The sequence below is a fragment of the Oncorhynchus mykiss genome, chromosome 3 (assembly GCF_057628025.1).
Source record: "Oncorhynchus mykiss isolate SJ-2025 chromosome 3, ASM5762802v1, whole genome shotgun sequence".
In the NCBI taxonomy this organism is placed as follows: Eukaryota; Metazoa; Chordata; class Actinopteri; order Salmoniformes; family Salmonidae; genus Oncorhynchus; species Oncorhynchus mykiss.
The window spans coordinates 22,105,261-22,117,759 of NC_143024.1; the positions used below are offsets into that span (position 1 = coordinate 22,105,261).

Here is a 12,499-nt window from a genome sequence, read left to right on the forward strand (position 1 = left end):
ACCCGTTTGGTAAACAATTTCAAAGTCGCAAAGCTATAACGTGACGAAATGTCTAAAAGTTCTGTAACAGTCCGTAGAAACATATCAAATGATGTACTGAATCAATCTTTAGAATGCTGGTTACATACATCTTGAATAACGTTCCAACCGGAGAATTAGAATGACTTCAGATGACCGGTGGAACGCAGGTCCTTCCCCTGTGAACGCGCATGGTGAAAGCATGGTCAACTCGTGGCAGTGGTGACTATTTCCTGTCTCATTCGACCCCCTTTCACATTAGAGTCATCAGACAAAGTTCTATTGACTGTTGACTTCTAGTGGAAGGCGTAGGAAATGAAAACTCATCCATATCTCGCTGTAATTTCAATGAGAGCTTCGTTGAAAATCTGCCACACCTCAGAAAAAATCAGAGCAGGAAGTGGAATTTCTCAGGTTTTTGCCTGCAATATGAGTTCTGTTACACTCACAGACATAATTCAAACCGTTTTAGAAACTTCAGAGTGTTTTCTATCCAATACTAAAAATAATATGCAAATATTAGCAACTATGACTGAGGACCAGGCCGTTTACTATGAGCACCTCTCATCCAAGCTACTCAATACTGCCCCTGCAGCCATAAGAAGTTAATGTTATGTTCCTTTCCCTTTCACCCTCTCTCTTCCTTGACTTTGTTGCTGTTGGTGTCAGTGGTAATGTCCCACACCTCTGTCTGTCTGTCCGTCCGTCCGTCTGTCCGTCCGTCGGTCTGTCTGACTGTGTGTCTGTCTGTCTCTCTCTCTCTCTCTCTCTCTCTCTCTCTCTCTCTCTCTCTCAGGGTGTCAGTGGTAATGTCCTGTTGCTCTCGCTCTTTCGCTCTCTCTCGCTCTGTCTCAGGGTGTCAGCGTTAATTTCTTCTTTCTCCCTCTCCCTCTATCACTCTCTCTCTCCTTCTCTCTCTTTCTCTCCCTCCCACCTCCCTCCTTCTCTTCCTCCCTCTTTCTCCCTCCCTCCCTCCCTCCTTCTCTTCCTCCCTCCACCCCCCCCTCTCTCTCTCTCTCTCTCCCTCTCCAGGCCTGAGTCTGGTGGTGGGGCTGGTGCTCTACATCTCCAGTATTAATGATGAGGTGATGAACAGACCGAGGGAGCCTGAACAATTTTTCAACTACCGCTACGGCTGGTCGTTTGCCTTCGCAGCCTCCTCCTTCCTACTCAAGGAGGTCAGTGTGTGTGTGTGTGTGTGTGTGTGTGTGTGTGTGTGTGTGTGTGTGTGTGTGTGTGTGTGTGTGTGTGTGTGTGTGTGTGTGTGTGTGTGTGTGTGTGTGTGTGTGTGTGTGTGTGTGGTAGGGGGGCAGGTGGTGGTGGAGTTGAGGAGACTCATTAGTGCCACTGCTGTGCTGCCTTGGGTGCCCAGCTGACCTATCCATCTTAAAGCCACAGTGTCGTGCCGGCTGAGGCAAACCTCCCTACAACACTCATCACAACACTCATTACACTGCAATATGCTGGGAAAGTACAGCTATAATTTAGATCCTAGGGAGCCATGCATTTAAATCACCAAGACTTGCAAAGTTGCATGTTTACTTCAAGGCTACATTTGAGGCAGGAAAAAATCATGATGCCTCTGCAAAATACAGCTATTCTCTATACATTCAAAATCAGTCATTCTAAATGTAACTTCTCCACAGTATTATCTGTACTGGGCTGAGATGTTCTGTATGCAGGTGTTGAGGAAGAACCTGTACCTCTGGGTATTCCTGTGGCTGTCAGCCATCTTCTGTCCTATGTGTGATAAGGGCTGATGGGACAGAGTGGAGAGTTCAGAGGAGCAACTCTTTACCCCCGTCCTGTCAGATTGGAGAGTTCAGAGGAGCAACTCAATACCCCCGTCCTGTCAGAGTGGAGAGTTCAGAGGAGCAACTCCTCTTTATCCCCCCATCTCTCTCTCTGTTGTCATAGCCAATAAGGGGGAGATGTGCCCACTCCTTATGTGCCCATCAGATGAGTGTAAACTCTGTTTAAGTACAGTATAGTTCATCACTCCTAACTCAAATACAGTCTTTGTTTCAGTACTTGCTCTGTACATCTGCATACTCTAGTTTAGTTCAAACATTCATGACAGTTCGAAGACAGAGCATATATGAAGAGTGGACTGTTGTTGTACTTTGCTGCAGAGAAGATAGGAGAACCCTGCTGAATACACAATGAGCTAGTGAGGATTAGTATTCTGGGGATAGACTGGGGTGTCAGTGGGGATGTTGACATACTGTAGCAGTGCAGTTGTCTTCTCTCTCTCTGTGTGTGTGTGTGTGTGTGTGTGTGTGTGTTATGTGTGTGTGTTATGTGTGTGTGTGTTTGTGTGTGTTAGCGGTGCAGTGTTGTGTGATGTTCTCTGCTCGTTTCACCCATCTCTCCCTCCATCCCCCACCCTGCCTCTCTCACATCGTTGGCATTACTGCACTAATGTGGTGCAATGGACAGCTCAGTGTACTCCACTCCTTCTGCTCCTCCTCCTGCTACTCCTCTTCTTTCATCATCTTGCCTCTAGTCCCCACATCTCTCTCTCACTCTCTCTCGACTCACTTTCTTTTCCACCTCCTCCCCACTAGATTTATCCCCTCTACTTGTTCCCTTTTCTTTCAAACCGTTTGATCCCTGCATAACTCTCCCTCTCTCTCTCCTGTCAGGGGGCTGGGGTGATGTCAGTCTATCTGTTTATGAAGCGTTATGCTGAGGAGGAGATGTACCGCCCCCACCCAGCCCTCTACCGCCCCCGTCTGTCTGAGTGCAGCGACTACAGCGGCCAGTTCCTCCACCCTGAGACCTGGCCTCCTCCTAAGAGGGGCCGCAGTGACTCCCGGGCCTCCAGCGACATCTCCATCCAGATCAACCAGACCCCCCCGCAGCCCACCAAAAACCCCATGCAGGGCAACCAAGGTGGGGGCATGGGGTCCAACATGGGCCCTGGGTCTGGGTCCTCCTCTGGAGCTAGCTACCAGCTGCCCCCACCGTCTGGGGCCTACAACACCCACACACTCCAACACCAACACTCACACGGTAACTCCCAGGCCATGGCCATGCCCCCTTCCACTGGCCCCCCTCATTACCACACACACATGCACATGGGCGCCTCCCCCTGTTAGAGAGAGGGAGCAAGGGACAGGGACAGGGAGGAACTAAGTTTGGAGAGCAAGAAATATGGAGTAAGTGTGAAAAGGGAGCGGGAGAAGGATTGAGGGATTAGTGTTAACATACATTTGGTATTAAAAACTGAGAGATGGGCAGAGAGAGAGAAAGAGGGTTCAGGAGAGGTGGAGGAGTTGTCAAGGATAGAGAGATGAGGGGGATTTTTTAAATGTTATTTTACCTTTATTTAACTAGGCAAGCCAGTTAAGAACAAATTCTTATTTTCAACGACGGCCTAGGAACAGTGGGTTAACTGCCTGTTCAGGGATGGAGAGAAAGTGACGGAGAATAAGGTATGTGATTTATTGAAAGAGGTTTAGAGGTTAGAATCTGTGACAAAAAGGGCTGAGAGGGAGAGAGGGAGAGAGAGGGAGAAAGGGAGAGACAGGGAGAATGAGACAGGGGGAGAGAGGGAGAAAGGGAGAGACAGGGAGAATGAGAGAGACAGGGAGAATGAGAGAGACAGTGAGAATGAGAGAGACAGGGAGAATGAGAGAGAGAGGGAGAGATAGGGAGAGACAGGGAGAATGAGAGAGACAGGAAGAATGAGAGAGGCAGGGAGAATGAGAGAGGCAGGGAGAATGAGAGAGGCAGGGAGAATGAGAGAGGCAGGGAGAATGAGAGAGGCAGGGAGAAAGAGAGACAGGGAGAATGAGAGAGACAGAGAGAATGAGGGAGACAGGGAGAGACAGGGAGAATGAGAGAGACAGGGAGAATGAGAGAGACAGGGAGAATGAGAGGGGCAGGGAGAATGAGAGATACAGGGAGAATGAGAGGGGCAGGGAGAATGAGAGAGGCAGGGAGAATGAGAGAGACAGGGAGAATGAGAGAGACAGGGAGAATGAGAAAGACAGGGAGAGGGGGAGAGAGGGAGAGAAAGGGAGAGACAGGGAGAATGAGAGAGACAGGGAGAATGAGAGAGACAGGGAGAATGAGAGAGACAGGGAGAGGGGGAGACAGGGAGAGACAGGGAGAATGAGAGAGACAGGGAGAATGAGAGAGACAGGGAGAATGAGAGGGGCAGGGAGAATGAGAGAGACAGGGAGAATGAGAGGGGCAGAGAGAATGAGAGAGGCAGGGAGAATGAGAGGGGCAGGGAGAATGAGAGAGACAGGGAGAATGAGAGGGGCAGGGAGAATGAGAGAGACAGGGAGAATGAGAGGGGCAGGGAGAATGAGAGAGGCAGGGAGAATGAGAGAGGCAGGGAGAATGAAAGAGACAGGGAGAGAGGGAGAGGGGGAGAGAGGGAGAGAGGGAGAGAGGGAGAATGAGAGAGACAGGGAGAATAAGAGAGACAGGGAGAATGAGAGAGACAGGGGGAATGAGAGAGACAGGGAGAATGAGAGAGACAGGGAGAATGAGAGAGACAGGGAGAATGAGAGAGACAGGGAGAATGAGAGGCTGCAGATAAACCTGAACCTACTGCAGGCCTGCGGAAACGAGGGATTTGTATTCACTTGAGATGTACAACGCTAAACACTGTCTTTCACTCCTACACACTTATATGTGCATAGGTTTATACATATACTTATCCATGGTAATGATAATAATAATAACTTGAGTTAAAATAATAAAACAATATTAGAATATCTGTAAGAATATATGAATGTCAGTTAAAATGTATGAATACACATTAACATGAATGTGACGATGTTCTGAAATCTACAGGGGAGAATTCTACTGTATATGTCAATATAATATTTTAGATCTATAGTTGAAGTTGGAAGTTTACATACACTTAGGTTGGAATCGTTAAAACTAATTTTTCAACCACTCCACACATTTCTTGTTAACAAACAAGTAATTTTTCCAACAATTGTTTACAGACAGATAATTTCACTTATAATTCACTGTATCACAATTCCAGTGGGTCAGAAGTTTACATACACTAAATTGACTGTGCCTTTAAACAGCTTCCAGAAAATGATGTCATGGCTTTAGAAGCTTCTGATAGGCTAATTGACATCCTTTGAGTCCATTGGAAGTGTACCTGTGGATATATTTAAAGGCCTACCTTCAAACGCAATGCCTCTTTGCTTGACATCATGGGAAAATCAAAAGAAATCAGCCAAGACCTCAGAAAATAAATTGTAGACCTCCACAAGTCTGGTTCATCCTTGGGAGCAATTTCCACATGCCTGAAGGTACCATGTTCATCTGTACAAACAATGGTACGCAAGTATAAACACCATGGGACCACGCAGCCATCATGCCGCTCAGGAAGGAGACACGTTCTGTCTCCTAGAGATCAATGTACTTTGGTGCGAAAAGTGCAAATGAATCCCAGAACAACAGCAAAGGACCTTGTGAAGATGCTGGAGGAAACAGGTACAAAAGTATCTATGTCCACAGTAAAACGAGTCCTATATCGACATAACCTGAAAGGCCACTCAGCAAGGAAGAATCCACTGCTCCAAAACCGCCATAATAAAGCCAGACTACGGTTTGCAACTGCACATGGGGACAAAGATTGTACTTTTTTGAGAAATGTCCTCTGGTTTGATGAAACAAAAATAGAACTGTTTGGCCATAATGACCATTGTTATGTTTGAAGGAAAAAGGGGGAGGCTTGCAAGCCGAAGAACACCATCCCAACCGTGAAGCACGGGAGTGGCAACATCATGTTGTGGGGGTGCGTTGCTGCAGGAGGGACTGGTGCACTTCACAAAATAGATGGCTTCATGAGGAATGAAAGTTATGTGGATATATTGAGGCAACATCTCAAGACATCAGTCAGGAAGTTAAAGCTTGGTCGCAAATGGGTCTTCCAAATGGACAATGACCCCAAGCATACTTCCAAAGTTGTGGCAAAATGGCTTAAGGACAACAAAGTCAAGGTATTGGAGTGGCCATCACAAAGCCCTGACCTCAATCCTATAGAAAATTTGTGGGCAGAACTGAAAAAGCATGTGTGAGCAAGGAGTCCTACAAACCTGACTCAGTTACACCAGCTCTGTCAGGAGGAATGGGCCAAAATTCACCTAACCTATTGTGGGAAGCCTGTGGAAGGCTACCCATAATGTTTGACCCAAGTTAAACAAATGTAAAGGTTGCTACCGACCTTTAAATAATGCTACCAAATACTAATTGAGTGTATGTAAACTTCTGACCCACTGGGAATATGATGAACGAAATAAAAGCGGAAATAAATCCTTCTCTCTACTATTATTCTGACATTTCACATTCTTAAAATAAAGAGGTGATCCTAACTGACCTAAGAGAGGGAATTTTTACTACAATTGAATGTCAGGAATTATGAAAACTGAGTTTAAATGCATTTGGCTAAGGTGTATGTAAACTTCCGACTTCAACTGTCGCTTAAGTCTGAATATGTGACCAAGGGAGTGAGTGGAATTATCCTTGATAATACATTTTTATCTTGATGATATACATATTTTTGCAAATATATACAATTATTGTTGAATTGATGTGAATTGACACAGTGTGACAGAGTCAGAACTGAAATCAACCAAAAATGTCACCCTGACATTGGATTTAGGTGGGTGAAGAAAATACATAATTCCCTTATGTTAATGACTTTTTTCAAATCCAGTCAGTTTTCCACGTTGAGTCAACGTCATCATATTGAATTGTGTGGTTGAAAAGATGTGGAAACAACGTTGATTCAACCAGTTCTTGCCCAGTGGCATGTTTCATCAGTTTGGTACGATGTGAAAGAACTGAACAGGAGAAATCAATAGCATGGTATACGTCCGTCATATTGTTTTTTCCTGTTCTATATCTCTAAGAACAGATAGAGGAGAGGAGAGGAGAGGAGAGGAGAGGAGAGGAGAGGATAGGAGAGGAGAGGAGAGGAGAGGAGAGGAGAGGAGAGGAGAGGAGAGGAGAGGAGAGGAGAGGAGAGGAGAGGAGAGGAGAGGAGAGTATTATAGACTATTGCGATGTTCCCACAGAATGGCGATGTGTAACTACTGCCCTCTGCTGGTCATTGGCCTACTCTGACACTACCATGGAAGGAGGGTCTGTTCCAATACTTTTAGAAAGCTCCCTGCCTTCTTATGAAGACACCGATCTAGCACAAGTCAGGCACAGTCATGTCATATCAGGGATTGCTCCAAGGAAGGAAAGAAGGAATGCATTTTAGAAGTATTTGACCTGGGCCCTGGTCCATGGTGATATGTGCAATGGATGCCAACAGAATATGCAGAATATAGTAAGAACTGAAGCACAAAATGAAATTGATAATTTGGCTGCCATTATCACTGACTTGTGGTGGAAATAAGATGTTTGGGGGTGACTGTGAGGGAGAGAAAGGAGTTAGTATACAGCTGAGAGAAGGAGAGAAAGGAGTGAGTATATAGCTGAGAGAGGAAGAGAAATGAGTGAGTATATAGCTGAGAGAGGGAGAGAAAGAAGTGAGTATATAGCTGAGAGAGGGAGAGAAAGGAGTGAGTATATAGCTGAGAGAGGGAGAGAAAGGAGTGAGTATAAGGCTGAGAGAGGGAGAGAAAGGAGTGAGTATAAGGCTGAGAGAGGGAGAGAAAGAAGTGAGTATATAGATGAGAGAGGGAGGGAAAGGAGTGAGTATATAGCTGAGAGAGGGAGAGAAATGAGTGAGTATACAGCTGAGAGAATGAGAGAAAGGAGTGAGTATACAGCTGAGAGAAGGAGAGAAAATAGTGAGTATACAGCTGAGAGAGGGAGAGAAAGGAGTGAGTAAACAGCTGAGAGAGGGAGAGAAAGGAGTGAGTATACACCTAGGAGGGAGAGAAAGGAATGAGTATAAGGCTGAGAGAGGGAGAGAAAGGAGTGAGTATACACCTGAGAGAGGGAGAGAAATGAGTGAGTATAAGGCTGAGAGAGGGAGAGAAAGGAGTGAGTATCAGGCTGAGAGAGGGAGAGAAAGGAGTGAGTATATAGCTGAGAGAGAGAGAGAAAGGAGTGAGTATATAGCTGAGAGAGGGAGAGAAATTTGTGAGTATACAGCTGAGAGAGGGTGAGAAAGGAGAGAGTATACAGCTGACAGAGGGAGAGAAAGGAGTGAGTATACAGCTGAGAGAAGGAGAGAAAGGAGTGAGTATACAACTGAGAGAGGGAGAGAAAGGAGTGAGTATACTGCTGAGAGAGGGGGAGAAAGGAGTGAGTATACAGTTGAGAGAGGGATAGAAAGGCGTGAGTATACAGCTGAGAGGGAGAGAAAGGAGTGAATATAAGGCTGAGAGAGGGAGAGAAAGGAGTGAGTAAACAGCTGAGAGAGGGAGAGAAAGGAGTGAGTATACAGCTAGGAGGGAGAGAAAGAAGTGAGTATAAGGCTGAGAGAGGGAGAGAAAGGAGTGAGTATACACCTGAGAGAGGGAGAGAAATGAGTGAGTATAAGGCTGAGAGAGGGAGAGAAAGGAGTGAGTATCAGGCTGAGAGAGGGAGAGAAATGAGTGAGTATATAGCTGAAAGAGAGAGAGAGAAAAGAGTGAGAAAACAGGTGTGAGGGGAGAGAAAGCAGTGAGTAAACAGGTGAGAGAGGGAGAGAAAGGAGTGAGTATACACCTGAGAGAGGGAGAGAAAGGAGTGAGTAAACAGGTGTGAGGGGGAGAGAAAGCAGTGAGTAAACAGGTGAGAGAGGGAGAGAAAGGAGTCAGTATGCAGCTGAGAGACAGAGAGAAAGAGTGAGTATACAGCTGAGAGAGGGAGAGAAAGGAGTGAGTATACAGCTAGGAGGGAGAGAAAGGAGTGAATATAAGGGTGAGAGGGATAGAAAGGAGTGAGTAAACAGCTGAGAGAGGGAGAGAAAGGAGTGAGTATACAGCTAGGAGGGAGAGAAAGGAGTGAGTGTAAGGCTGAGAGAGGGAGAGAAAGGAGTGAGTACATTGATGAGAGAGGGAGAGAAAGAAGTGAGTATACACCTGAGAGAGTGAGAGAAAGGCTTGAGTATAAGGCTGAGAGAGGGAGAGAAAGGAGTGAGTATCAGGCTGAGAGAGGGAGAGAAAGGACTGAGTATATAGCTGAGAGAGAGAGAGAAAGGAGTGAGGATATAGCTGAGAGAGGGAGAGAAAGGAGTGAGTATACAGCTGAGAGAGGGGGAGAAAGGAGTGAGTAAACAGCTGAGAGAGGGAGAGAAAGGAGTGAGTATAAGGCTTAGAGAGGGAGAGAAAGGACTGAGTATAAGGCTGAGAGAGGGAGAGAAAGGAGTGAGTATATAGATGAGAGAGGGAGAGAAAGGAGTGAGTATATAGCTGACAGAGGAAGAGAGGGAGTGAGTATAAGGCTGAGAGAGGGAGAGAAATGAGTGAGTATACAGCTGAGAGAGGGAGGGAAAGGAGTGAGTATACGGCTGAGAGAGGGAGAGAAAGGAGTGAGTAAACAGCTGAGAGAGGGAGGGAAAGGAGTGAGTATTTAGCTGAGTGATGGAGAGAAAGGAGTGAGTATTTAGCTGAGAGAGGGAGAGAAAGGAGTGAGTATACACCTGAGAGAGGGAGAGAAAGGAGTGAGTATACACCTTAGAGAGGGAGAGAAAGTAGTGAGTATAAGGCGGAGAGGGAGAGAAAGGAGTGAGTATACAGCTGAGAGAGGGAGAGAAAGGAGTGAGTATATAGCTGAGAGAGGGAGAGAAAGGAGTGAGTATACAGCTGAGAGAGGGAGAGAAAGGAGTGAGTATAAGGCTGAGAGGGGGAGAGAAAGGAGTGAGTATAAGGCTGAGAGAGGAAGAGAAATGAGTGAGTATAAGGCTGAGAGGGGAAGAGAAAGGAGTGAATATAAGGGTGAGAGGGAGAGAAAGGAGTGAGTAAACAGCTGAGATAGAGAAAGGAGTGAGTATACGGCTGAGAGAGGGAGAGAAAGGAGTGAGTATAAGGCTGAGAGAGGGAGAGATAGGAGTCACCATTTTGACCCCCTTCACTTTAACTTTGGTCAAGGTTTGGTTGAGGTCAAACTCTGTTAATGCTTTCCTTTTGTATGGCTTGGATGATGGTCTGTAGAGATGCCCAATATTTGATGACAACATTGTCCATCACCCTTTTCCATATTTGCTAGTTTTCATAAGTCTATCTTTATGTATTAAATAGTAGACCTAATAATAACTTTTTACATTAATCACTTTTCATACCTTTTGCTCAAAACACTAGGTAAAAACTAAATGTCAGTGATTAAATATTAAATTGAATATTAAATTGATTAAATATTGATTGATGATAGTAGTAATTATTTCTTACTATTAAACCCTCTGCCCTCACTCTTTCTGTCTTTCTCTCTATCCCTGTTTATACCTTCTGCTAACATGGGTCCTTTGTCCTGATCCATTCTACATTCTGATTGTGCCCATATTTCCAGAAATGTGTCTGTTAATTAGATCACAATTAGATCACAATGGGTCTTTTGTTTTGTCTTCACCTGTCTACAAATGTGGGCACAATCAGAATGTGGACAAGACTAGGACAAAGGATGCAAGTTAGAACCAGGTATAAACAGGGCTTCTGTGACTGTTCTTTCCTCCTGCCATTCAGTCTTCTTTTACAATCATTCACTCCATTATGATCATTACGTTTTAATAGAGAATTTGTAGAGACAATTTTGTTTATCTTTTCCCTCTGTCCCATTCTTCTCTCACCGAATTCTTCTCCCCTGTTCCCTCATCCCCAAGTCTAATAAATTCAATGGTTTTCCTGAAATCCTGGTTGGAAGGTTCGTGGAATAAGCAGGAAATCCTTTAAAAAATAATTTCTGGAAAACCAGGGAATTTATTGAAAGTTCCTGGAATTTTGCAACCTGCACTCTTCTAGCACATAATGATCTTTGTAAAGACAGCACCTTTTTGCTCCTTGATGCACCGTCAAAGAAAAGAGATTGTCAATAGCTTCAACTAAATCCATGGAAATAATACTGTAGAATCTTGATTAAACTGATCCCATACTGATTGTGATTGTGATGACGTCAGTGTTATTGGAGGTGTAACAATAAAAGTCTCTGGGTTGGATTTCACTCATACTGGCATGCATTGATACAGTCCCTTTAGAACCTGTGTGTGTGTCTGTGTGTGTGTGCATGCGTGCGTGCATGTATGTGTGTCCATGTGTGCATGTGTAATTCAGAGCAGTCGACTCTGAAGGTGGGGATTGGTGCAGGGTTGAAATACTGCAGGCCTTTATTATAAAGCATGGCATACACACTGTGGAGCACTGGTTAAATAGTGTGTGAGTGTAACCGAGCTGCTTCACCAGCCTATGCTTGGCTGATACCTGGAGACTCACGTTAGCTTCCTAATCTGATTCCTAGGCTTTAGCTCAGTGAGTCACAACAAGAATACAACACAACATGGGGTAATTTGCATTTGTCTGTGTGTGTGTGTGTGCGTGTATGGGTGTGTGTGTGTGTGTGTGTGTGTGTGTGTGTGTGTGTGTGTGTTTGTGTGTGTGTGTGTCAACTATCTCTCACAGACTCACGTCAGAATTAGACGTTTATCCATGTTCCTCAAACATCAAATTTCGAAGTCAAACAAAACGTCAAATTTAAGGTTAATTTTAGGCATTAGCTGCAGGTACGTGCACTGCAATGCAGTGTAGGTCACTAAGCATTGAATTAAAACACTAGCCTCTCCCCTATCGTGGTTCAAGCCACAGTCTGATTGATTAGTACTGTGTGTGTGTGTGTGTGTGTGTGTGTGTGTGTGTGTGTGTGTGTGTGTGTGTGTGTGTGTGTGTGTGTGTGAAGGAAATGATGCAGGTCAAATAGACAACACAAAAAGCCAACAATCAATATACGTACATAAATATAAAATGTCTGTGCTGTCTAACTTCAAGGATGTTCTATCACACAGGAGTAAGCGCTAGGATTTATAGTGTGTGAATATTGGTGTGACGGGAACGTGTGCTATTATAGCCTTTGTGAGCACATATTTCTAAACATGTGGTTCTGTGACGTCAGCTCTGTGTGTGTGTGTGTGTGTGTGTGTGTGTGCGTGTGTGTGTGTGTGTAGCAGTATGGGGATGAGTGAATCTCTCTTTTCACCATCACCATTACTGCATGAAAGACCTGTCACTCTGCATTAGCTCTCTTCAGCTCTTCTGCTCCCCTTTTTTCCGTGCTTGTGTGAGTGCGTGTGTATATATGTGTGTGTGTAAGATAGAGAGGGTGATGAAGAGAGAGGAAGGGAATGGGTAAAGCCATTTTAAAGCCATAGAAGGTCATCATTCAGTCAGTCCTCTGGTAGCCTGGTTCACACACAAATACAAACACACTGAAATAGAATAGTGGCGGTGTACAGGAACCTACAAACCAGCCGTTGTTGAATCATGCCTCAGAAGATGACAGTATTTCCAGCAGCAGTGTGTATTATAGTCAAGGAGATGATGACATAATTCTTATTAGGCGTGGAAAACAGGGCATT

General features: G+C 45.0%; 1 protein-coding gene across 1 annotated transcript in view; it reads left to right on the top strand.

Annotated features, from left to right (window-relative positions):
• The window catches only part of LOC110520833 (voltage-dependent calcium channel gamma-7 subunit-like), a 35,877-nt gene extending 32,066 nt beyond the window's left edge, over positions 1-3,811 (top strand). The window contains exons 5-6 of the mRNA XM_036968585.2: positions 1,051-1,196; positions 2,664-3,811. Coding sequence (XP_036824480.2) covers positions 1,051-1,196; positions 2,664-3,119 — 602 coding nt within the window. The 3' untranslated portion in view covers positions 3,120-3,811. The remainder of the gene's footprint in view (positions 1-1,050; positions 1,197-2,663) is intronic.
• Positions 3,812-12,499: the final 8,688 nt, after the last annotated feature.